This window comes from Euprymna scolopes, chromosome 3 (assembly GCF_053919585.1).
Source record: "Euprymna scolopes isolate OS-2025 chromosome 3, ASM5391958v1, whole genome shotgun sequence".
Classification (NCBI taxonomy): Eukaryota; Metazoa; Mollusca; class Cephalopoda; order Sepiida; family Sepiolidae; genus Euprymna; species Euprymna scolopes.
Window position 1 is genome coordinate 78,058,955 of NC_136484.1, and position 26,765 is coordinate 78,085,719.

The 26,765-nt window shown below is 35.0% G+C and overlaps 1 protein-coding gene across 3 annotated transcripts in view; it reads left to right on the plus strand.

Annotated features, from left to right (window-relative positions):
* The window catches only part of LOC145256431 (NAD kinase 2, mitochondrial-like), a 198,186-nt gene that overhangs the window by 128,133 nt on the left and 43,288 nt on the right, over window positions 1-26,765 (plus strand). For all 3 annotated transcript variants that reach the window (XM_080115346.1, XM_080115338.1, XM_080115328.1), the window contains 3 exons: window positions 7,021-7,172; window positions 7,988-8,128; window positions 8,337-8,376. In XM_080115346.1, coding sequence (XP_079971472.1) covers window positions 7,021-7,172; window positions 7,988-8,128; window positions 8,337-8,376 — 333 coding nt within the window. The remainder of the gene's footprint in view (window positions 1-7,020; window positions 7,173-7,987; window positions 8,129-8,336; window positions 8,377-26,765) is intronic.

The following is a 26,765-nucleotide window of genomic DNA, read 5'->3' on the forward strand; positions in this document are numbered from 1 at the left end:
TCTTGGAAAAAAATTATAGGATCTCTAAAAAAAACAAACAAAAACCAAATGCTAAAAAAACAACAAAAAAAACATCTTTCTTACGGCTTATCACATCTAAAATCTCTAAATACCCGTTTACGTAATTTTAATTCTTGTCCCCCTTCTAAAATTCTAACTGAATCTGTAAGCCAACCATACGTCTTAACTAGTTTTATTTTCTCCTAGACTGTTTAAACCTAATGTATATTTACTGATGACTTTGAATTCCTGCTGTGAAAACAATAACATTTACATTAAGTACAAATTTACAGTATGGTTCAACATCAACACATTTTCAAAAGAAAATACCTTAATACATTTAAACATTTTGCAACAAAACAAAGAAAAATAAAATAAAAATTTGTTACATTATACATTTCAAAAGTCCGTTAACACAAAACAAAAAAATTGTCCCTAGAACAATTAAAACATACTAAAAAACCGAAAATATTCACAATGCATGAATTTGATTTTCATTTCGGCATCCTTCTTTTTTTTTTTTTTTTTTTATAGTGTATTTTATTTATTTTTTTAATACTAAAGAATTTTAAAAGTACTTTCGACTTTTGACACTAAATTGTTATTTATTATGATTGACAGTTTAATTCTAAACAATTCAGATGTTAACACACATTCTTATGAATGACGCACTGTCCTATTTTCTATTTGTGTGTGGCCGTATTCAAAAATTTTTCTCGTTTTTATTTTATTTATGAATGAAATATTCGTGGGTTGTTTTTTTGAACTGACTGTATCTCTTTTCTCATTCATTACGGCATATCGGCCTTTTCTTTTTTTCTTTTTTAATATTTTCTTGTAAACTTCAGTTTTCTGTGTGCGTGTGTTCAAAAAATTTTTTTCGTTTTGTTCGCATTTCTGTGATCGTGTAATGTTTTTTTTTGTTTTTTTTTCGTGGTATTATTTATTTTTTTAATTATCTTGGACCCTTTTAAAACGTATTTTTTTTTTTTTTTTTTTTTTTTCCATGGTAACCGAAGTTTTTTATATTCGTCTTGGGGAGGCTCTCGTCTTTGGGAGGCTCCATGTTTTGTCAAGCTTCTGGGCTTGACCTTTACTCCTGATCTGAAATGAAACATGTACATCAAATCCGTTGGGAAAATGGTAGGATCCTTCTATTAATCCAGTAGATATCTACCTGCTGATGCAATTCTCTATCTATATTAGAGGCTGGTACATCCAAGGATGGAGTATTCTTGCCACATCTGGGCAAGAGCTGCTAAAAAACAGCCTATCCTGCCTTGATAGAGTTAAAAATAAACTTCGTAGCCTAGTAGAGGATGCCCTTTTCTCTTCCCTGCAACCTCCTTCTCATAGAAGAGACGTTGTGAGCCTGTCTCTGCTTTATCATTACTGTTATGGCAAGTACTTGTCTGAGCTCCAATTTATAGTCCTCCATTGCCAAACTCGTCTAGCTAAAAACACTTATCAATAATTTCTCCCACTCGTTATCTGTGCCTAAACCTAAACGTAGATTCCATGAACAAAGCTTCTCTCTTAGAACTGCACACTTGTGGACCTCTCTTCCGTTTGCTTTCCAGCTGACTACAATATGGCCGTTTTCAAGTCCAATGTAAACAAGTTCTTGATGAGGCATCCCCTTAAGTAATCCAATTTACCAAATTTTCACTACTAACGATTACTATGATTTTGTCCCATTTACACTGTACACTCTTTAACCCTTATCCTTGAGTGGTCTCTGGGCCTTGATAAGTGGTGACTCCTATGTACAAAAAAAATCAGCTCTTTGTAAACTCACTTTGCATAAACTATTGAAATTCAGTTTTATTTGATATCAGTTTTTCCCTTTTTAAATGAGTCTAAGAATAATAAACAAGGTCCTGAACAAAACTTCAAGACTTCAATCACAACCTCAGACTAGAAGTGCACCTTGAATGTGCTACCTCTATTGCGCACAGAAACCACTATTTCAATTGCTTTCAATGAAAGAAATGCTTTTAAACCAAAGACCTCTTCAAATTTGCTTGAAACTACTGCAAAAAAAAAAAAATAAAATAAAAACAGTCATATACACAATCTAAATAGGCTCGGCTCCAGTTTTTAGAGAATAACAGAATCCTGAACAGATGTATAACTTCTATCACAAAAATAGAAGCTAGAAGTAACATTAATGTTAAGTAACATTAAGAAAGAAATAGCGATAGCTAAGAGAGAATTTACTGAAACCATTAATGGAAGCACAAAAATTAGGAACTCGTGACTTCTGGAAAATCTACAACAGTGTAGTAAATAATGGGCAATCAAAAATTCCCCCACTAACCAACAATCACGAGGTTGTTTGCTCAGCAACTTAGAAGGCTAATATGCTTGCCAGTCGGTTTGCCTCAAACTCCACACTGGACCCTTCTAAACACCCCCTACCTGACTTTCCTTTGTGGACAGACATCATGCTAGATGATCTAAAAATCACCCCTGCTCAGGTGCATGCTATCATAAAAAACCTTGACACTTCAAAAGCATGTGGACCCGATCTCATCTCAGCTGTGCTATTAAAAAAGTGCTCAGCCGAAGTAGCTCCAGTTCTCTCCAAACTCTACAACAAATGCCTTAATGAATCTTGCTTTCCAGGCTGTTGGAAAACTGCTTCTGTGGTACCAATATTCAAGAATTCTGACAAAAGAACTGACCCATCAAATTATTGCCCCATTAGCCTCCTTCCACTTTTCGCCAAAATATTTGAGACCATAATTAACCATGCTCTAGTCCGTCACCTTACAGATGCTAAGCTTCTGACTGATCAACAATATGGATTTAGACAAGCCTGTTCCACAGCAGACATCCTCGCTGTAATCTCTGAACGTATATACCAGTCACTGGACAAAGCAGGGGAGGGCAGAGCGGTAGCTCTAGATATATCTAAGGCTTTTGACAGGGTATGGCATGAGGGTCTCCTCAGGAAAATTAGATCAAAGAATATCACTGGTAGAATACTTAACATAATTAAATCCTTCTTAGGTAAGAGAAAAATCCAGGTTGTCCTTGACAGTCGTACATCTAAACAATGATATAAATGCGGGAGTGCCTCAAGGGTCTATCCTTGGACCTCTATTGTTCCTAATATTCATTAATGACCTCCCTGACATAGATGGGTATATATGCTGATGATACCACGCTTTATAACAGACACAACAGGAAAACAAATGAACACATCTCTAAAGAAATGGCAGAAACACTAGAGGATGATCTCCAATCTGTTGTGGAATGGGGACAAAAATGGATGGTCACATTCAATGCTGCCAAGACTAAACTGGTTTCTTTCAATAATTACAAGAAACCTTCTCTACCACCAATAGCAATGGCCTTTGACTCTTTATCTGAGAGTACATCTTTCAAACTGCTTGGCCTAACGTTCACAGGAAACATGAGTTGGAACAATTACATTAAAAGCATTGCCAGGGCTGCTGCGAAGAAGATAGGCTCTCTCCACCGTGCTAGAAAACTACTAACACCCGAAAGTATCTTGTACCTCTATAAGGCCACCATTCGCCCATGTATGGAGTATTGCTGTCACATTTGGGCTGGTGCATCTTCTACTAGTCTCTCGTTCCTAGACAAGGTTCAAAAGAGAGTCGCCAATCTGATAGGCCCTGAACTGTCATCTAAGCTTCAACCTCTGTCCCATTGACGAAATGTTGCATCCCTCTGCCTGTTCTACAAGTATTTTAATGGTGAATGCTCTGGCGAACTGCAGACACTTGTGCCCCCACGACGTAGACAGCATCGACAAACCTGACAGGCAGCTAAATCCCACCCCCACACAGTAGATGTAAAAGATCTTTCTACTCCAGTAGTTTCTTCCCCAGAACCGCTAGACTGGAATTCCATTCCAGGTCCCTGCTTCCCCAACTCTACTGACATGCAGAAGTTCAAGTGTAACGTGAACCGACATCTTGCTGCCAAAATCCCAACATAGTACCCCAGTAGTTGTTGCCCCTGATAGTAGCACCCTACACCAAAGTGGCAATGTGCTTTGTTTGGGGTGAAAATGTAATAAAAAAATAAAAAAATCCTCGATATATCACAGGTGATCTCAGCATCTGATGAAGCGAAAATTTTTGCAAAGAACTCTACAGCAAATTCCCTCCTTTGCTACCTATCTACAGAATGTCCGTGACTAAAAAAAACAAACTCTAGGTGATATTTGAATAACTGTTTGACAATGCCCCAAACAAGATTTTCTGATGTCAACAAGATAACTGATCTGATAATATTTCATCATACTATTTCAAAAATAAATAAATAGTTCTTATCTTAACAGAATTGTTCAATTGATCTGTCCAGTATTTAAAACTACTGGAGATTTGTCCTCTGTATGTCATAAGTAAGTTGCTTGAGTTTGTAATAAATCAAGTTGTCTATTATTTTAACAAAAATGAACTAATGAGTGATAAGCAATATGAATTTGTCTTACAAATTCAACAGCTGATGTGTTAACTGATATCACACAGGATCAGTGAATCTACAGGGCTTTGTCTCTAAAGTGATAGTTCTTGTTATATCAAAATCCCTTGATAGTTTAACACAAAGGTTTGCTCCAGAAGCTTATTAACTATGGCATATCTGAAAATATCTTCTCAATCATTAAATCCTTTTTCTTTGATAGTCTATTAAAGTAGTTGTCAATGGGCAGAAGTCGGAAGCGCATGCCTTCCTGATCTTCATAAATGATTTTCCAAATCCTATTCTGAGATCATTTGTTGAATTGCAGATGACAACTATTTTATCCCCAGTTCAAATGAATGTCTCTCTCCTCCAATAAGCCTACGACTGTTTTTCATTCCACATCTGAAATTGGAGACTCGCATCAAATTTGTTGTTAAGGTCCTTAGAAAATTATTGGATCAGTCTACCATTCCAGAAAGTACCTCACTTCTGACGCAATCCTCTACCTGTATAAGAACTAGGTTGTCCTAAGATGGAGCTGCTGCTCACAGCACTGCTCACTTGCCTTGACAAAGTACAAAACTGTCTTTGCAATCTAGTGGAGTATGATCTCTTCTCTATATTTTCTTTTGCACAAAGAATTATTGTTAGTCACTTTACTCTATTGTTATGTTCATGGTAGGTGCTTGACAGAGCTCCAATTCCTGATCCCCTTTCTTCCCTGAAAAATATTCATAGCAAAACTTCTAGCTAGAACCACAGCAATGAACTTTTTCTTTTTCCTCTCTATATCAAAGACAAATGAACTTACATGAACAAAGTTTATTTCCTAGAACATCCAATCTGTGGAACATCATGACGGAACCTTAAAATTTTATATAAACAAATAATTATTGAATCCTCCTCTTAGCTAATCAATTTATCTGTGGTGGCAATCATTGTCTAACTGAAAATCTCTTTAACTTTGATAATTGGTGATCTATTAGTAAAATAATGATAATAAAAGTTACACGTAAAAAAACTGAAATTAAATGAATACAAAAATTACACTTGCTCATGGCCATAATTCAGACATAGGAATACTGCATCATTTACGATTTCTTTTCTATTAACAAACTTCAAATTAATTAAACAGTGGAAATACATGTAGAGATTTTGAACAAATGAACGCATTGTGAACAAAAATGTGTTTAAAATTAACCACTGCATTTCAATAGGAATAAAAAAATTTACAGGAAAAATCGTCTAATGCGAAGAGAGCTATGGCACTCCTCATTTTTTTTACTGTATAAAGTTACATGATCATCAAAACTGTTCGATCCCAATTAAAATATACTTAGATTTGGATATCCAACTAAGTCAGTCTGAGATTAATCAATAGTCAAAAATTTCTGTATTGTTTTTTTCATGAGTTGATTTTACATACTTCTGTCCATACAAAGTATACATGTGTGCTTTATGATAATATATAAAGTGTATATAAAGATACAAGTACTAATGATGTAACAGGTTTTTGGTATGCAATTTATTGTAACAGTAAAAAAAATAATCAGACAGAAATTTGAACTTTTATAATTATTGCATTTTATTTCCAAGCTCTAAAATGAGGCTTAATGTTTTGCTGAAAAGAACTAAAAGGTGATGAAATGCATAATAAGAAAAATTAAAGTTTTCACTTGAAATTCCAAAGACTTTAAAAAGGGATTATTTGTCAAAGTATGTAAAAATTTCAAACTGAATTTACAACTATGTAACAGATATGTTACAGATCCGAAGAGAAAATCCTAAGAAATATTTCTGGCCACTGGAGCTCCTATGGTTTCAAGAAAAACAAGATGCAAGGAATCAGTTTTGCTCATGTCAAGAGTAGAATCAGGAAGTCCATATTAACTAAGAAACATACTGAAAATTGAGTTGAGTGAAATGAGTAATATATGAAACTGATTTAAAGAAAATCTTGTTCACAAAACGAGCCTTGTTTCTCATCTTGATTGGTCTGATGGATGGATGCAAGGTTAGGTTTGAGTCTGTAAGCAATATGATTCAAGATTTGTTAAACAACAACAAGGTGCAGGTGGAATCCTGATATGAAAAGGTATTATTGGTAGTGAGTTTATGCATCTTAAAATTGAGGAGTGAATGAAAATGAACTCTGATTGTATTTGACTGTGATTTCCTAGAGAAAAACCTTTTGGTAACCAACCTTTAGCTAAATCATTGATATTTATGCAAGACAATGCAGCAAATCATACTTTGAAGTTCACCAAAATATGGTTACAAAAAAGGGATTTGTAGAAGATTCATACATCGACTGGCCACCTTGCTGATAACAGATTGGTCTATAAAAAATTTTGAAACGACAGTAAATGAAGCAACACGGTCTTTTGTACTTCTGTTAATTTAAATTTTTTTTTTTTTTTTTTTTACAATCTAATTTGATTATAAAGCAGTTATATACAGATTTAATAAACTTAATCACAAAATACTTAATGTTTTATGATTTGCATATAATTTCTAGCCATTGTGTGTGTATTGTCTTTCCTTTATTTTTGATTGTTTGTATATTTTTTTCCTTAGTGTATCCTACTATGAATTGATGCTAGACAATGCACAAAAGATCAAATTAAAAAGCTCTGGAATTACAGTCTCAACAGGAACTGGATCTAGTTCTTGGCATTTCCATATCAATCATGTACCACAGCAATCTGTCAAGGAAATTCTAAAACTTGGTAACTTTCTTTCTTTTCATTTTCATTAACACAATTATTCATATTAGTTTTGTTCTTTTTTGTTTTCTTTCTAACCTACTCAAGATTTAAGTTTATTTATCTCTCAACATGTACTATAGTATAATGTTAATTAAATAAAATTAAACTTCTATATTAAGATTATAGGACCACTTTGTGTGTATATTTTTTGTGTCGATGTAATTTCGGTATGGAGTTGTTTTTTGTTATTAATTGAATATTTATTGAAATAAAAAATACAATAACAGAAAATATGAAATGAAATTCGTAAAAATACATCAGTTTCTTCATAAGTCAGCTATTTTGATATTTTGTTAAAAGTTGAAAAAAAAAAATTTAGTGACCCTCTAAAAATCGAAGGAATTTGAAAGCAAACTTTTATGTAAAACGTTTTTAAATGCTATTTACATCCAATCATTTTATAAATAGATTAGAATAATATTACGCAAATAAAAGTAGTTATAGTTTTATAACAGTTCAATTAATAGTTTAAGAATCAAACAATACTCTAATTAGATTGAATTTTCAGTCACATTAAAAAAAAAAAATTTAATTAAAAAGAAAAAAAACAGTGAATAGAAAGACCTCTGGGCAATGCTGGGTAGGGCAGTATTTTGTATGCCAACACCATGATAGTGTTTAATCATTTCAAATTTATGTATTTATATTTTTTCACCTGATTGAAAATGAAGACATTTATAATTAATTGAACATTTATTTGTTCTAAATTTTCTTTGTGCATATTGTTACATAGGTTCATTTCAAAATTGTAATTGTTATTTTGAAATTTGTTTTAGCAAGTAAAGTTGCTGGATGCAATTCACACAGCTGGAATGATGCAGTCGTTAAAGAAGTGACAGAAAAATTCAACCAGTCGTTATGGTTCGATGCTGAAGAAGTAAAAATGGCCTACACAGTGCGTGATCCAGTCATGAACAGTTAGTAGTATTGGATTTACTTTATGCAGCACACTTGGTTTGTCTTGGTTTGTTAAATATTCCAACATTCTAAAAAAATATTGAACTAATTACATTGAAATTGTTTTTTTTTTTTAATAGTAAAACTATTCATTCAAAAACTACACATCTATCTTCAACAATTCTTCTCTCACTTAATACTTAACATTAATAATTGATTTATTTATAGGTGTTTTCCAAATTCCAAATCCAAGAGGATGCGTCAAAAAGTAAGTCTTGTTCATTTCTTTCGATTCTTTAATCATAAAAAAAATAAATATCTTTTCAATTGTTACAAATGATATAAAGGGTATGAAAATGAGAATATAACTGGAGAATGATTTCAAACTAAATAGAAATAACTCATTTAGGTTTGTTCAAAGAAGACAAAACATTAAACAAAAAAAGGAATTGAAAAAGCAGCATGTGTATTTGTAGAATGAAGGTCCACTATTATAGGACAAGTGTGTCAACATTGAGTCCATAAAAAGTTTGAGAAGACCATTTATGTGTATATATGCATAAATGTATACAGCATAATCACATTGACACGCTGCTTCTCATTAGTTCACTGAAATTAAGCAACGTTGAGCCTGGCCAGTACCAGATGGGTGACCAATTGGGAATACTAAGTGCTGTAGGTATGAGGGTATGTATAATCCCTCATGGAGTTGAATGCTCCTGTCTTGCACAGTTCCAGGTCCACTTTGGTCAAAGTGTAGCATCTGTTCTTGTCTCATATTATGGAGGGTTACCATACAGGCGAAGAGTAGGTGAAGTTCTCTGTTTAAAACAAAACCGGATAGAGTCTGTTGTCTCTGTAGGGCAATCTTGTTGTGATAGTGTCACGAATAAAATCCAATTTGTCATGAGCCAGCATAGAAATAGTAAGGCTCAGAAAACGATCATGAGAATGCTTAAGTCTGTGCACAATCTGGTCAAACCGTAGATAGTAAAACATATATAAACAAAGTTGTATGTGGTACTTAGAAGAAATATAACCATTTGAAAAGTCATTTGTTAAATTCAGTCATATATGTTCATGGAACTGAAAGACACCTTTTTGGATTTGATCAATGAAAGCAGAGGAATAAAGTGTTCATATAAAGACAAAACGAAATCGTATCAAATTTATTGGATATTTTCTTATTCAAAAGATCAGGATGTTTTCTTCCAAACTGATTTTTTTTTTTTTTTTTTTCATGGGAATCTCTCCAGACAAAGCATAAAGCCACTTGATGTAAGGAGCTTTAAAAAAAAAACAGTTTAAGGTTAAAAACTAGCCAACGATAAATGTTAGATGGATAGATTCCAATCTAGAAAACAGCAATTCTTTCCCTATTGTCAGAAACATCACACATGGAATGTGAGAACTAAAGGACAAAATGAGAGAAGATTTCCGAAGCTGCTGAAAGTAAACTCAAGGCATACTTTCTTTTTTTCATTCTAAAAAACCTAAAGTGGTGTAGGAGAATTGGGTGGAGGCAGGAATGGGAAAAACTTGTCAGGTCCCTGACTTTATTATGGGTCGCTTGAAGAACTCCAAGCTAAGTACATTTATCTCTCCATGTTGTATGTAACCTCTGTGTAAATTCAATCCCACAATTTCTTTTGTTTCTTTGCTTTGTATTTTCCTTATATTAACCAGGTATGCTTTTATTAATATTTTATTCATTTAAAACAAATTAATTACTAATAACAGATTGTTTTTTTCACCATACTTAGATACACACTTTCTTATTGTTAGAGGGTAAACTATCTTCAATATTTGGAAGAGAGCAAAACTTTGAGTAAGATATTATTTTCATCCATGCAGGGGTGCAGAAATACCTGGTGTAATAGCCAGGTGCATGGTTACCCTTCTTGATGTGATGAACCCATAGATCTTGTCAGGTCATCCATCTAGGAGAAGGAAAACTCTGATATAAAACCTGTAGGAGGGAGGCCTCCTCAGTCCTGGTCAACAACCTTTCTAGAGCTGATGATTCTAACAAAATTGCTTAAGGCGTAGATAGGGCTTTCACAAGGCTACAACCCTCTAGACTAGACTCAACTAATGAAACGCTTGTCATCAAAACTGACAGACTTTGCCCAACATTCTACCCCAATCTGAAAGTAAACAAAAATGTAATAAAATGATGACCCAAATAAATATCATGATCAAATCAGACAACCACCCAAATAAAACCAACTTGCCTCCTCCCTTGAGACTTGTTTCACAAATATATGCGGGCTTAGAAGTAATCTAGATGATGTAGTCTTATTTTTTTAGTAATAGCAATACCAGGCACCATAACATTCAGCGCTGGACAAGACACACACTGCTACTTAATTTGACACTCATAGTTTTTAAATCAATAATAAGTACATTTCTCTCACCTCCATCAAAATAAAACTTATATAACTGGATTCACAATAAAAATTACTTTAAAATGGTATTTTGATATTTTTGTTGTGATTTGTATATTCGAAGAAATTGCTATTTAAATCTGACTTAACGACAAAACATGCCAGCATAACATGCCAGCTGGCAGTAGATCACTTTTTGCAAATAAGTCAGGGTGTGTTCACATAAATACTCAAAGCGGAAGTTGACGACGTTTCTAGTTGTTTTAGCTAATCAGGGAAAAGAATTGTCTTTGCTACAGAATTTGAACACATGTGCGTTTTTCTAGTTAAAAGTTAGCATATCTCAATGTTGACACTTTGTAGTACAAAGATAAGTAAAGATGGAGACTGTGTTCAAGCGCTATTACATAGCGACTATATTAATTTGTTTTGTCCTAAAATTTGGAAAGAATTGGATAAAAATGTTTTATTAGTAATGCACACGGACAATAAAATGCTTTGGATAATCAGATTTCGAGGTAGTTCTACTAAAATAGCCATATTTTTTAAACCAAAGCACTTCAAGTCTTCAAAATACTACTGTTTTGTTCGGAAATGAATATACTTTCAAATGAATTAATATGAATGTTCATTATATATTTTAAGAGTTTTAAGCAAATAAAGTGATAAAAATTTGAATGTCATAAAATGACCTTTTCGGTAAGGTTTTGTAATGACCCCCCCCCCTCCCGATTTCTAAAGGCTCGTACCGCGATTGTATGAAGAATTTCATCATGAAATTTAGGAACCAATCAGAAGAGGTGTTAATCTTAATACTGTCAAGTGTCCGAAATATTTTTGACCATTTTTTTGTGTTAAAAATAAGACTTTAATATGATAAGTATCGAACATTTTGAAAAAAAATTTTCTTCGGACACCCACTAGTAAGTAAATCAATTTTTTTACTATTTTTATCAATTAAAAGTATTATTGTATGTTGAGCAAGACTGCGGTAATTGATAATAATCTAAAAGGACCTACTCGGCGGGGGGGGGGGGGTTCTCTTTCACGAATTTGGACAAATGAAGTTAGTATTAGCAGCAGCAGCTGTAGTATTAGCAATAGCACAGTGTAAACAACTCGCGTTCTTTAATTTTTATTCAAAAACGAATTAAGAAAAATGAAAATATGAATATAAATGTTCTTACATGTTTAATTAAAGCTATTTTGTTATCAGAATAACATTAGTTTAGAACTATTCGGTTTTCAGAATATATAATAAGAATCCCAACCAATTTGGCATTATGAATCCGTTGAAATTTCTCACATTTCTGGTCAAGTTTAAAAACATGGTTGAAAAAAGAAGTTTCTGTAAATATATAGCTTGCATGGACTTTCATTCATTGCATTAGTTTTGAACAGCGAATTAAAACAATGCAAACAGCCCAAAATGTTTTTTCAAAATCAAAATAAATATCAAAATCTCGTTTGTATTACTATACACATAGATTAAAAAAATTTGTCAAAAAACAAATATAACAAACAAATGTTATCAAAGGCAAGATAAGTTACTTTTCTACCTAACTGGATATTGGCGCCCGACTCTCTTTGACATGGTAAGTTTGAGAAAAGGAGTTAAAAATAAAATCTATACAAAATACTGTTAAAAACCCACCTAATATAATTCAGCCTATGTCACAGTAACATATATTAAACGAGTTTCTAACAGTATTTTGTCTAGTTCGAGTGGCAAGAACCCCCCACCCCCCCAACAAAATACCTCTGTAAGTCACATAAGTGTCTAAAACAAACAAAAAATAGATCCTTTCTTAAAGAAATATGCACATAATTTATCTCCCATAAAAATAAATTGGTTAACTGTCCTAAAATGCTAGAATGGCCTGGAAATGGTGAATTATTTTACATTAAATTTTTGTGAGACTAACCCCTCTCCTTCTAATATTGTTTTTGTTGTTGTCAAGTCTTCAGTATGTTCACACATAATTTTCCTTAGCCCTAAAATTAATTCAAAGTCCGAATCTCCCTCCCCCCCATATTCTCATTGCATAAAAACCCTCTTAAAACCACACATAATCGTCTTATAAAACAAAAAAGCATACAGGATTTATCTCCCATAGAAAAAAATGGGTAACTGCCCTAAAATGCTAGAATGACCTGTAATGGGGAATTATTTTACATTAAATTCTAAAATAATTTGCTTATCTTTCATTAAACTTTTTCATTGCATTTAATACATAATTGCCTAAAAAGGCAGAATCACATTTTGGAAGGGGGAGGGGAGTCAGAAGGGGTTGGGTGAGGTTAAACAGAAGGTGTTAATCTACAATAATACCAAAGAAATATTGCAATATATTCATTTTTAAATGGTCCTATGTTTAGATTTAAGTTTTTTGTACATAAAGCACATTACAATTCAACTTTGAGTTCTCCAACTTTTGTTTATGGATACATGGCATTTTTAAGAAATTGCAGCATATTTATGCACATTTACTGCAGATTAGTTGGAAACCATGAACTTTTGGATATTTTCAGTTGCATATTCTGATTCCTTGTACAAAAATACACTTATATGGTAAACTTCATTGTTTAATCTTGTGTTTTAACAAAGATATAGCATTTTTACTGAAAAAGTAGTGTAAAAAAATGTGACGAAACACATGGTCTTAAAGAGGGAAAAATATCCAAATGTGTGAGGCACAAAAAATATTCATAACTTCATTAATTTTAATCGGATTTTAAAAGTTTAAAGATTCCTTTCTTAGCTCATCAAGCTCTTTCTATGTATACCAATATTGAAATATTTTAAGCTATTTCAATTGTTTCATGCGTATTGCTATTTTTATGCACATAGAAATAGTGACAAAGGCATATATCATGAGAATTTTAGTGTCATGACATGCACACGAAAATCTCCTGTAAACTGACTAACTAACATAAAGTATTATTTTTTTTTTATTTTTGTTATTATTTAGTAAACTTTATGATGAATTTACTGGTGTTCAAAATCGTAAGGAGGTGAGCAATGTTTTTTATGACTGGTTTCCATACCAACCAGGTTACTTCAGCGATTAGTGTTGCTACTAATTAACCACTCTTGCGAAAAAGAATTAACAAGTGATACAGAGAATGAAAGCAGATGAGTGCTGTACATTTTTTTTTTACATATGTTATGTTTATGGGGGCAAAAAAATAAAACTGAAATTAAATAAAGAACACATGAATTTACTGGATGCCTGGAAAAATTATGGATTACAATAGAAAAATGTGAGCATGAGAAGTGATATGATTAAGTTTAAATATGGAAAAGAAAAAGACAAGATATTCTAGTAAAAACTAATTTATAGCTTAAAATATTGCAACATTAAGAATTTGTTTTAAAAATTCAATTTAAATGCTGCAATATATTAAGTTATAAATTTTTACCAGAATATCTTGTCCTTTTCTTTTCCATGTTTAAGCTTAATCATATTACTTTTCATGCTCATATTTTTCTATTGTAATAATATAAATATGTATAAAATATATTCTGGTACTGTTAATTAAAAAATATTGAAAATTTCATCAAAATTGCTGATTTCCTGAATTTTGGTAAATTTTTAAGTGGTGGTGGGGGGTTGTAACTCTAAAAAAAAAAAGAAAAGTCGCCCAAACTTCTGAAATGCTTTATTTAGGAACCCATTCTTAGCATGGGGATAAGGTGCTTTGTAACTATTCTGTACTTTCACCTAACAATATAATAAAGATTGGGGAGGCTTCATGTTTTGACAAGCTTCTGGGCTTGACCTTTACTGCTGATCTGAAATGAAACACGTACATTAAATCTGTTGCCAAGGCCGCTGGAAAAATGGTGGGATCCTTCTATCGATCCAGTAGATCTCTCACTACTGATGCAATTCTCTATCTATATAAGAGCCAGGTACGTCCAAGGATGGAGTACTGTTGCCACATCTGGGCAGGAGCTACTAGAAAGGACTTATCCTGCTTTGATCGAGTTCAAAACAGACTTTGTAGCCTCGTAGAGGATGTCCTTTTCTCTTCCCTACAATCTCTTTCTCACAGAAGAGATGTTGCGAGTTTATCTCTGCTTTATCGTTATTTTCATGGCAAGTGCTCGACTGAGCTCCAATCTATGCCCCCCCCCCTTGCCAAACTTTCATAAGAAACTCTCGTCTAGCAGAAAACACTATCAATAATTTCCCCCACTCTTTATCTGTGCCTAAACCTAAACGTAGATTCCATGAACAAAGCTTCTTTCTTAGAACTGCACACCTATGGAATTGTCTTCTGTTTTCCTGCTTTCCAGCTGACTACAATATGGTTGTCTTCAAGTCTAACATAAACAAGTTTTTGATGAGCCGTTCCATATAAGTTAACAAATGTACCGAATTTCCATTACTAATGATTACTTTATTGTCCAATTGTTTACTGTACACTCTTTAACCCTTATCCTCGAGTGGCCTCTTGGCCCTGATAAGTGGTGATGCCTTTGTAAAAGAATTATAATGTACTGTTATGTACAAACCTCCTCTTAACATAGCGATGAGAGTGTTTTGTAACAATTCTGTACTTTCAGCTAACAATCTATACTCCTAAAAATTCATTTTTTTTTTTTGTGTGTATTGATATTCATATTAAAAACCCTCTTTTCTATTTATTTAAAAAGAAAATACAATTTTCATATATATATGGGTTGTGGAAATGCATTCACTAGCAAAAGATCTAGCTACTTTGCATATTCTTTTAAACATTCATTTTAATTAATTCTCTATTAGTTTTTTCGGTTTTCTTATGGGATGATCATCTTTAGTTAACTATTGCGTGTAATTATATTCATGCAGATATTCTACATGATTTACACTTGCATAATATTTGCGTAAAAAGTTTATAGTAAACACGAAATTGTTTCCATATATATTTATGTATACGTGTATATTTTTGTTTAATCTATCTATATATCTATTAAAAAGTGAATGTGTGTGTACATTTTCCTACGCAATAACTCTGTCAGTTTTAAGTGTACAGATTCAAAATTTGATATACAGAGTACTGAAATTTGGGAAAATCTTTGACCGGTTTTTGGCCAGAAATTTGGTTGTTAAGGGGTCAAAGTTCAATGATTTGACCTTTGAGAACTCTACCAAACTCCTCCAACAATTTTGGGTCTAAACACTTGAAACTTTAGATATAGGTTCCTTGGACATGGATCTAACTTAATAACTGCATTTGAGCCCAAAACAAATGTTAAGGGGTCATAATAGGGGTGAAAGTTAAAAAAAAAAAAAAAGAAAAAAAATTGACCGTTTTTTTTTTCTCAACATACACCTCCAAACACCCAGATAACGCTAGCTGAAATGCTAGTGTAATATAAAAGAATATCGTAAAACTTGAATTTAACTTGAAAATAATATTACAAAAATAATGCTGTAATTTTATTTTGTTAAAAATTGTTTTGGCTTATTTCAAACAGCTTCATTCAAACCCACTGGATTTATTTTAGTAAAAAACACTTTTAAATGAGTTAAAACACACAAACTACTTATCCAGTTAAGTAAAATAATAACTTATATTGCTTATGATAATATTTTATGGGGTTTGTATTACAATCCACAGTGGTATGAAAAAACAAATATATAACAAATAAATGTTACCAAAGCAAGATAAGTTACTCTTCTACCTACCACGATAAACTTTTGGTGTTGTAAATGTTTATTCTGTTCAAAAAAACAAGTAGTATCGAGCATTATATGAGAACAAGAAAGAATGGTCTCAAAATCTATTGAAATCTTTGAAGTCTCGGCAACAACTTAAAAATAAAAAAAAATATACAACTTGAAGCCGTTAAAATAAAACTTAAGTATCCTAATTAGTTGACTGTACTTGAAAACCTTATAATTATAATCCGTACAAAATTTTATTTCATTTGATATGCTATAAGCTATATTTTAATTTCTTTGAATCATGTTGTGGTGGCCATCTTGGATTTCCTGGTTGCCATCTTGGATTTTTCACCGTGTAATGACGACAAATGATAATGTCCATCAGAATATTTTGCATGATAAGGCCTTACCGCCCATTTTTTTCTTTTTTTTTTTTTTTAGCTGTTTTTATGATGTTTCTACTTAAAGTTGTTAAAATGAAATTGAAATATGCTAATTAGTTCGTAATTTACCAAGTGAGATGGTTGTAAATACAGCCATCTGAACTTTCATGGTGTTATGTGCAAAATTTCATCATAATATCTTAAAAAGATCTAAAGATACAGCTTTTTAAAGATGGGTTAGTCTGTAAATTGTGCAAATTTCCTACCATCACAAGCTTATATGTAGTGAATAGGACTAACTTAAGGCAAAATATCCAGTGAACCACACATTTTTTTGATACTTTGAATGATCATAACTCCAGTTCTAATGAACTGATTTTAAAAAAACTAAAGATCATATTACTTTGTTTTTTATGTTCTTTTCAATATTGATTTGAGTTTATCTGATGTTAAAAAAAATGGTGTGGTATTGCTATTAGTAAACTCCCCAGATATTTTAACATTAAATGGAACTAACCTACACTCCTCAATCTCCTCTAACTACTTTAACATAACAGAATACCTCCCTCTCTTCTGTAAAGAACTTTGACTGATATATGCACAGACTTGGAGTCTATATTTGTAGCACCCTCCCCTTGATTAGAGAGCAATATTTTGAATCAGATGGTCAGACCTTCATGCACTTTCAACTATCCTTTCAACACTTATATTTTAAGTCAGGACTGTATCCTAATCAATCATGACTGTGACAGTATAGATTCAGCATTATCCTTAGATGCTAACACCTAAGTATGTTTTTGGTGACTTTAATGTCCACCATTAAAATTGGCTTGGTTTCTCAAGTTGCAAAGATGCAGCTGGACACTATTTAGTTTCTCTATAGCTGACTCTCATAGACAGTTAAGTTCCCAACTTACCTCCCAGATTGTGAACACCAACAAGCTTCACTTTTAGACCTTACCACAGTATGTGAGGATTGTGTCCACTCAGAAATGCAGATCACCTAGTAGTAACAGTAGACATCACCCTTAAATCCCAATCCCAAGGTGAGGCGCTGTTGCTCAAAACGACAAGGTACTACAAAAGAGCTAACTGGGAAGCCATCAGAGAACACATCAGAGATGTTTCATGGACCAATATATTCTCTCGTCCTGCTGAACAGTGTGCGAAGAGCCAGCCGCATATCTCCACACAGAATATTATAGCAGCCCCCTCAATGGTTCACTTTAAATTGTGTAGCTGCCATTCCATAAAGATAGCATTCCACCGGTTTGAAGGTTGTCATGTTGAGTGGTGGCAGCTGCTACTGTGACTGAGCACACCGATGTAGGAGTGGCAGATTTTGTTGCACTTCCCGCAGGAGTATCCTCTGCCTTGCTCTCCTCTCTTCCCACTGTTTTCTTCTCTCTTCACTTAGCCAGACACATTTCATGACTTTGACCCTCTGGGAGTCATGGTCTGCAGCTGAGAATTCCAGGTCAGAAGGTCAGGATGTTGCAGAATTTTAAGTCCCTTTTGCACACCTTAAATCTAACGAGTTGATCTGCTGCTGGTTAAGAGTTTGCATTAGAGGATATCTTTGGGGATTTGTCCATTCTGCATGCGAACAACGTGCCCTAGTCAGAAGTCATTTTTGGGAGAGGAATGTAAAAATGCTTGGGAGATTTGCTTTGGCAGGAACGTCTTTGTTCAGAATGCGGTCCTACCATGTAATACTTTGCACTAATGAAAGGCATTTAGTCCGTGTTCTTGATGTGTGTAGAGGATCCATGTTTTACTGCAGTAGAATAATGTGCTGAGGCCGCAGGCTTGATACACTCTTGTCTTAGTGTTCATGGTCAGCATGTTATTGTTCCACACTCTTATTCAGGCAGGCCATAGCTGTTGCTGCTTTCCCGATGCAGCTGTTAGGTGGGCTCTCTCTACCGTGCTAGAAAGCTACTTATGCCTGACTGTATCCTGTACTTCTATAAGGCCACCATTCGCTCATGTATGGAGTACTGTTGTCACATTTAGGCTGATGCATCTCTTACTAGTCTCTCACTCCTGGACAGGGTTCAAAAGAGAATCACCAACCTGATGAGTGCTGAACTGTCATCCAAGCACTTGTACCCCCTCGATATAAATACCCACGACAAACCCAACAAGCAACTAAATTCTACTTGTACACAGTAGAGATGCCTTTGTGTAAGAAGGCCTTCTACTCCAATAGTTTCTTCCCTAGAATTGGTAGACTTTGGAACTCCCTTCCAGGATTCTGCTTTCCCAACTGTACTGACATGCAGAAGTTCAAATATAATGTGACCAGAAATCTTGCTACTCATCTCTCTTCATAATATCCCTGCAACTAATGTCATCGATAATACCTGCCTACATCAAAGTGGCACTGTGCCTTGTTTGGGGTGAAAATTGAAAAAAAAAAATGTGAAGCCTAGATAGATGAAGTTGTTCACCACCTGCATTGTATGATCGCCATTGGATATGCAGGGGACGTTGCTGATATCTTGAGCCATGACATTTGTTTTCTTGAGGCTTATTGTCAGACCAAACTCATTGCAAGCACAGGTGAGGCAGTAATGAGTTGGAGGGCTTCCTCAGAATGGGCAGCTAACGCTGCATCATCCACGAACAGGTTGAAAAAAGCTTCCATTTCCTCTTAGACGCCAATTGCAGTTTCATGAGAAGCGTATAGTGGCAGAAGTGAGAAAAATATACCAAAGAGAGTTAGGGCAAGAACCCAATCCTGTTTTACACCAATGAGGATGGAGAAAAATTCCGAAAGTGATTTATTAAACTTGACGGAGTCCTTCATGCCTTCATGGAACGAGGTTATCATATTCAGAAGCTGGGGGGGGGGTCTTATTTTTTGTAGTAGCACGAAGAAGCTGCTCCGTGCTAACGAGGTCCAATACCTTTGTAAGATCAATGAAAGCGAGGTACAATATTATGATATCCTGTTTAGCAATGCATAAATTTCTAATTTTACAAAAGAAATTGAAATTAATAACAAACAGAACATCATGTGTAACAATAGTAATTAGGAATGAAAAAAATAATGGATAATTGTTTTTTTCCTATTTACTCAGAAAATATTTCAGATGAGAAACTGCAGGAATTGGCCAGTCAATTCATATATTTGAATATTTAGGTTGTACATCTCTTTGATGAACAAACAAATCATATTAGAACATAACTGTATGTGAAATCAAAAAATATCCTTTGCTAAAAATCAGACTTATGACTGTTTTAATAATATATAATCATTGTTTTCTTTTAGTAAAGCAGTCAATTTAGATAATTTTACATTTAATTTTACTTCAAAGTAATATTTTGATTGTGGATAATTTCAAAGATTTAACAAGTTTTGCAGAATATGTTTCACTATCATTCAACTGTTGAAATATTGAATATGTTGAATTCTACAAATATTCATTAACATTAACCTGTTACAATTTAAATAATTCTGCAAATAAAATATTCATTATCATTAATGTTCAAATATATATAACCCTGTAAATTTAATTTTAACTCTGCAATATGTCCAAAAATATATAATCCTGTAAAAATAATAGCAAGAACAACATGCATCATTTCTAGATCTGTTTCTAACCACAGTTCCCGATGATTGCGTTATGAATGCCCACAGCCCACTTGGGAACGCTGATCATGTAGTTATAATGGTTGAAATCACCCTAAATTCTAGAGCCAAAACTGAAGAATGATTGTTCAAAACAAGATATTATATTTTCCAGAAGTCATGGGTACCTAATTTCTGTGCTTCGATGCGTTTTTTGGTGATTTCAGTAAATTCTCTCTTAGCTGTTGCTATTTCTTTCTTACAGTTACTTCTGGCTTCTATATACTTCTGTCTGTTTGAACTGGACTTATGTCGGTTGAATCTGCAGAACGCATGCTGCCTTTGAGCAATGGGGAGAGTGGGGCTTGCTATAGAATTTCCATGTGGGAACATGTGCCTCAATTGCAGTTTTGAACCATTCGGTGGTCTCATTTGCACACTGTTCAGTAGGAAGTGAAAAGATATTTTGCCATGGGGTGTTTCTGATGAGATCCCTGATGGCTTCCCAGTTAGCCATTTTTTTATAATAGCTCGTTGTTTTGAGTAGTGGGTCTTCAGTTTTAGGGCGAGAATTTAGGGTGATTTTTACCATTATCACAGCGTGATCAGCATTCCCGAATGGGCTGTGGGCATTTGTTGTACAATCATCGGGAACTGTTGTCAGAAATAGATCTAGAAGTGAGGCATGTTGATCTTGCTGGTCTGGGAAATGTGTCCGGAATGTAACCGTTTGAGATAGGGAATGGGATATAGAGAAGCTACGTGTTGTGCTACCAGCTACATCTGTATAATTAGAGAATCCAAGCCAGTTACTGTGGTGGACATTGAAGTCACCAAATACATGTACTTGTGCGCTAGTATCGAGGGAGAGTGCTATATCTATGCTGTCAGAGACTTTGTTTATTAGGGTACAGTCCTGGGTTGAGGGAGAGCGGTAAAGAAAATACAAGTAGCTAATATTATGTTGCATATTTAGTCTGAAGCACATAAAGGCCTGGTCGTCTGATTCTAGTTTTATTTCTCTTGTCGGGGGGAGGGAGTTACAAATATAGACTCCAAGCCCATGCATATGTCTGTCAGTCCTTACGGTAGAGTGGGAGATAACCAGGCATGTTTAAGTGGTTAGAGGGAATGAAGGAGTAAAGGTTAGTTTCACTTAATGCTAAGATATCCGGGGTGTTTACAAGGAGATATGATTCAACATCATCTAAGTTCTAAGCCTGCAGATATTCGTAAATGCAAGCCTCAAGGAAGGAGGCAGGTTGGTTTTCTTTGAGTTTGGTCCTGGTTTAAACGTAACTTTTGCTGGAGATGTCATTTCATTTTGTTTAATTTAAATGTTTCAGTTAGGGTGAGGGAGTGAGGGGTGCTGGACAAGTGGTTATGCAGAATAACCGACATGCAACACAAGTAGACCATCAGCTGTCCTCACCCACAGGATTGTGGCCTCAGGAAAGCCCACCGGGGATGAGTGCAGGGTCCCTTTCCATGCGCGACATGGCATTACAAACATCCCAATATTATACAACTGTTTATGGAGCAGGTGCTCTAAGCGCTACCAAAGAGTTAGGGTGGCTGTACTATCAGTCGGAAACAGCAGCCAGGAAACTGTCAATCTGGTACCCTCAATCCATTAGGCAAAGTCAGCCCAGTCTAACTGCACCGTCATATGTAGTACTGAAGAACCCCCACAGTGTCCAGTTTAGGGGGATGGGATGTGGCGGGAGCATCTTGCTGCCCAACTCCCCACATAGTACTCCTGTAGCTTATGTCCCTGATAGTACCTATTTACGATGCCTCCCCACGGGACAGAGTTAGACACTCGGGTCGTTTTTTAACGTGGAGAAAAGGTTCAATAATAAAAAATTATCTCGGTCGTGTGGACTGTTCCTCCACTTAGAGAACAAGAAATGGAAGTGCAGCATCTGAAGAACAGATAATACACTTTGATCTTGGCCACAAGGCCAAGCCAATTTTATGTCCCTGATAGTAGCTCCCTACATTAAAGTGGCAATGTGCCTTGTTTGGGGTGAAAATGTAATTAAAAAAAATAAATAATAATATTCACTGTCATTCGGTTGTATAAATATATAAAATAATGCAAATATAATATTCACTATCATTAACCTAGATATATATAAACCTGCAAATATAATGTTCACTATAATTAACCTGTTCAAATATATATATAAACCTGCAAATATGATTCTATCATTAACCTGTTCAAATCGATATAATTCTGCAAGTATAATATTCACTATCGTTAACCTGTTCAAATATAATGCGCAAATATTATCGCTATAATTAACTTGTTCAAATATAGCTGAAACTACATTATTCATTATTATATACCTGTTCACGTAAATATAATCTTGCAAATACAATATTTACTATAATAAACCTGTAAAATATGTTAATCTGTAAAAATATATTTCTACAAATATAATTATCATTCACATTAACATAGTCAAATACATATAATCCTGCAAACATATCTACTATCATTAACCTGTTTAAATATCTACAATCTTGCAAATATAATATTCACTGTCATTAACCTCTTCGAATATATATAATCCTGCAAATATAATTTTCACTATCATTAAGTTGTTCAAATATATATTCCTGCAAAAGTAATATTTATTTTATTTTTTTTTTTTTTTCACGAGGAAATCACCATTTCTCAAGGCCCGGAGGCCACTCGGGGATAAGGTTATTGCGTGTACAATAATCAATGGGACAATATGGTAGTAATCACTAGTAATGGAGATCTAATAAAGTGTCTTACTTAAGGGGGGGGGCGGTTCATCAGGAATTTGTTTGTTGGACTTGAAGACATCCAAGTTGTAGTTAGGTGGGAAACAGGCAAACGGAAGAGAGTTCCACAGGCGTGCACTTCTAAGAAAGAAGCTTTGTTCATGGAATCTATGTTTTGATTTAAGCACAGATAAAGAGTGGGGTAAATTACTGACAGTGGTTTCAGCTAGACTGGTGTTTTTTGTGAAAGATAGGCAAGGGGGGACCAGAGATTGGAGCTCAGACGAGCACTTCCCGTGGAAATAACAATAAAATAAAGACAGGCTTGCAATGTCCCTTCTGTGGGAGAGAGGTTGCAGGGAAGAGAAAAGGGCATCCCCCTATAGGCTACAAAGTCTATTTTGTACTCTGTCAAGGCAAGATAGGCTGTTTTTAGCAGCTCCTGCCCAGATATGGCAGCAGTACTCCATCCTCCATGGCTTTTATATAGATAGAGAATTGCATCAGTAGTGAGATATCTACTGGAGTGGCAGAAGGATCCCATCATTTTTCCAACGACCTTGGCAACAGATTTGATGTACGTGTTACATTTCAGATCAGGAGTAAAGGTCAAGCCCAGAAGCTTGTTAAAATATGGAGCCTCCCCAAGATGAGAGCCATCCATTTCAATTGATGCCAGATGGGGATCAGAGCGTTGATGATGTAAAGATAGACGCTTGATTTTAGATGCATTAAAAGGAACCAGCCACCTCTTCCCCCATTGTACCATGCGCTCAAGATCAGAGGAGAGAGAGAATCAGAACTTTGTCATTCATTGCCTTTGATGTGTTGTCATAGATGATCATGTCATCAGCATAGACGAATGATTTTAGTATGTGTTTTGAAAGATTATTGATGTAGATCAGGAAGAGAGTTGGGCCCATGATGGTCCCTTGAGGGACTCCAGCATTAATACTGTGGGCTTCCGATTTCTGCCCATCAACCACTACTGTTATGAGCCTATCAGAAAGAAATGATTTAATAATTGAGAAAACATTAGCTGGAAATCTTGTGAAGTAGCCCTTTATGCCATACCTTATCAAAGGCCTTTGATGTGTCCAGAGCAATTGCCCTAGAAAAGAACCCTTTGTCGAGAGATTCACTAATCCTATGAGATATAACCATTAGCACATCTGCTGTAGATCTAGCAGAACGGAAACCATATTGCATGTCACTAAGGTTATTTCTGCTGATGTGGTTGACTACTTCTTTATTTAATATAGATTCCAGCAACTTGCTCATAACACACAGGAGACTTATTGGTCTGTACTGAGAGGGAGATGACCTCTCACCTGAATTCTTAAACACAGTTTTGTAAGTATGGGGGCAAGTTTTGGTTGAAGCTTTTTCAACACTATAATTGGAATGCCATCAGGGCCAGTTGCTTTACAGGAATCAAGGTTCTTGATTAGCTTGGTGACAGCACGTAGAGATATTTGTATGTTGCATAGCGTGTTGTCTGTTATAGGACGAAATATGAGGAGTTGATGGCCTTGGTTGCGTAAGGTAGAATTAGCTGCAAAGTTCTTGGCAAATAGTTTGGCTTTGTCTGATGCTGACGAGATGACCTCTGGTCTATTCAGGATTCTGTTTGCTATTTGCCAAAACTGGTGGGAACCAAGCCGCTGCTCAGCTACTTTGGATTTAACAGACTGAGCATATAGCTCTTTTGCATTTTTTATTATTCTTTTACAGTGGTTGCTGGCAGTCCTGAAAGCAGCTTTAGTCTCAGTACATCTATTACGTTGGTAGCTATGGGACGTGATTTCTGTGTGCGATGGCAGCAGCACATTTTGGGGAGAACTCTGGCTGGCTGTTAGGTTTTTGTTGGATTTTTTGGATGGTATGAATCAGTCTATACCTACAATTAACCGAATGGTCAGGTCTGATACTATAAAGGATAATCCTTTTTAAACATGGAATGCAGAGGTAGATCAGATATAAATGTATGGAAGCTATCCCAGTCAGCCAGAGAGTATTGATATGTACGGTGAAGAAGTACGTCTGAAGACTTGTTGCATTTCATTTTTATCTTAACTGATACAACTGAGTGGTCGGAAGATCCCAGAGGAGATAGAACGGAACAGGAACATAGCTCAGGGGAAGTTGTGAGAAATAGCAGTATCGGCACACGGGTGGGTTCGTGAACAATCTGAGTATACAATAGGCAATGGAGAAGTCATGACAGAACCTCCCCTTCTCATCTGTCTTGTTTGAATGGGTCAGCCATTCTACATTGTGGACATTGAAGTCACCACAGATCTCAATGTTAGATGAAGGATGAGCAGACAGGATGTGGTCAATTTTCTCAGATATACTCTTAAAGATAGTAACTCCGCTGTTTTGGGGGCGATAAAGGGCAAATATAAATGCAGTGGTGTAAGCAAGTGCAACCCGGAAGCAATAATGTAAATTAGGGTCTTCTCTGGAGATATCCCTACCACACGGGAAGCCATCTTTAATGTAAGCACATATTCCATACCCATAACGATCTTGGGAGTCAGATTTAGATGATAAGTTAGAGTATCCATTAATTATGATCTCATCTAGGGAAGTGGTCGACCCTATGCCAGTATCGCTTTGGAACAATATGTCTGGTTTCATCTCCTGTAATTGGGTTTCAACCTCTGGAAGGTTGGAACGTAGACCCCTGATGTTAGAGAAGGAGACATGGTAGTAGGGGTCTACGTTGGAGGATGGGGTTCAGGTTTGTTTTTTTTGTTTTTTTTTCCTGGAGATAATTCATGTTGAGGTTTTGGGATTTGTGGAACAGGTTGACAGACTTGGTTAGAGCTGGTTAGAGAGGGAAAGTAAGAAAAGACAGGAAATTTTTTTATTTTATTTATTTCTTTTTTTGTAGCACATAAGGTAAAGCCGTAACAATTATCCACTAGAGGCATCGAGAGGCCCCACCAGAAATTACTGCATGGTCCAGAACCCATTCACTGAATGGCAATGCAGCAGTCCCAGTATTTTGCACCTGCTGATAGGACAGCCTCCTTAGTGGTTAATCTAAGGTTTGGGTCCCTGACTATCAGGCGGATAACGTCAGCCCAGATGAAATGTTTACCTCCAGCACCCTTACTAGTGACATAGCCACAAGGATAGACATAGAAACAGAAAATTTCTAACCTCTCCGGCTACTGTTCACGCAAGTACTACCGACCTTGAAAGCAGCTTTTTCTTTACCCTTTGTCAGAAAAATTACTCATTGGAAATGAGGACTGAAGGACAAATAAGGAGAAGCGAGAGTTACTGGAGCTGCCGATACACATCCACAGTGCATTATCTACTCTTCATTTAAAAAGGAAAGGTTAAAAATAAAAAGGTCGGAGATGAAGAGGTCAGAGATAAAGAGATTAGAAGAAAAAGAAAAAATTTAGGTACAAGGGACTTATTAATATCTAATTAATGTTGCTCCATTTCAAATTTAGGAAGATATTTGAAAAGTCTCCCCTCCCATATTAATGCGTAGATTTGAGATGTTATACACAGAAATTATGTATCAGGTATGATTAATAGTAATAAGAACAATTAAACCTTTCTATAAGTAGCCATTTAATGCCGGGTACTTAAAGGATATGTTGGAGGTGGGAGGGGGGGTGTCATCTTTGTAGATTGTTTATTACTTTTAATTCAACAATGCTTTTATTTTTTTCTTTATCTACCTTTACCTCTAAATCAATAATGATCCTCTCTCTGAAAAAAATAAGGCTTCTTATATTCAACCAGAAGCATATCATTTGCATGTCATGCGACAGTATGACAAACATAAAGAGAAAGGCGTCCATCTCTTTTTTGTCTTTTTTTCTCATGGTACTCCACGGACTGCACACAAACAGGCGTATCCTAATTTT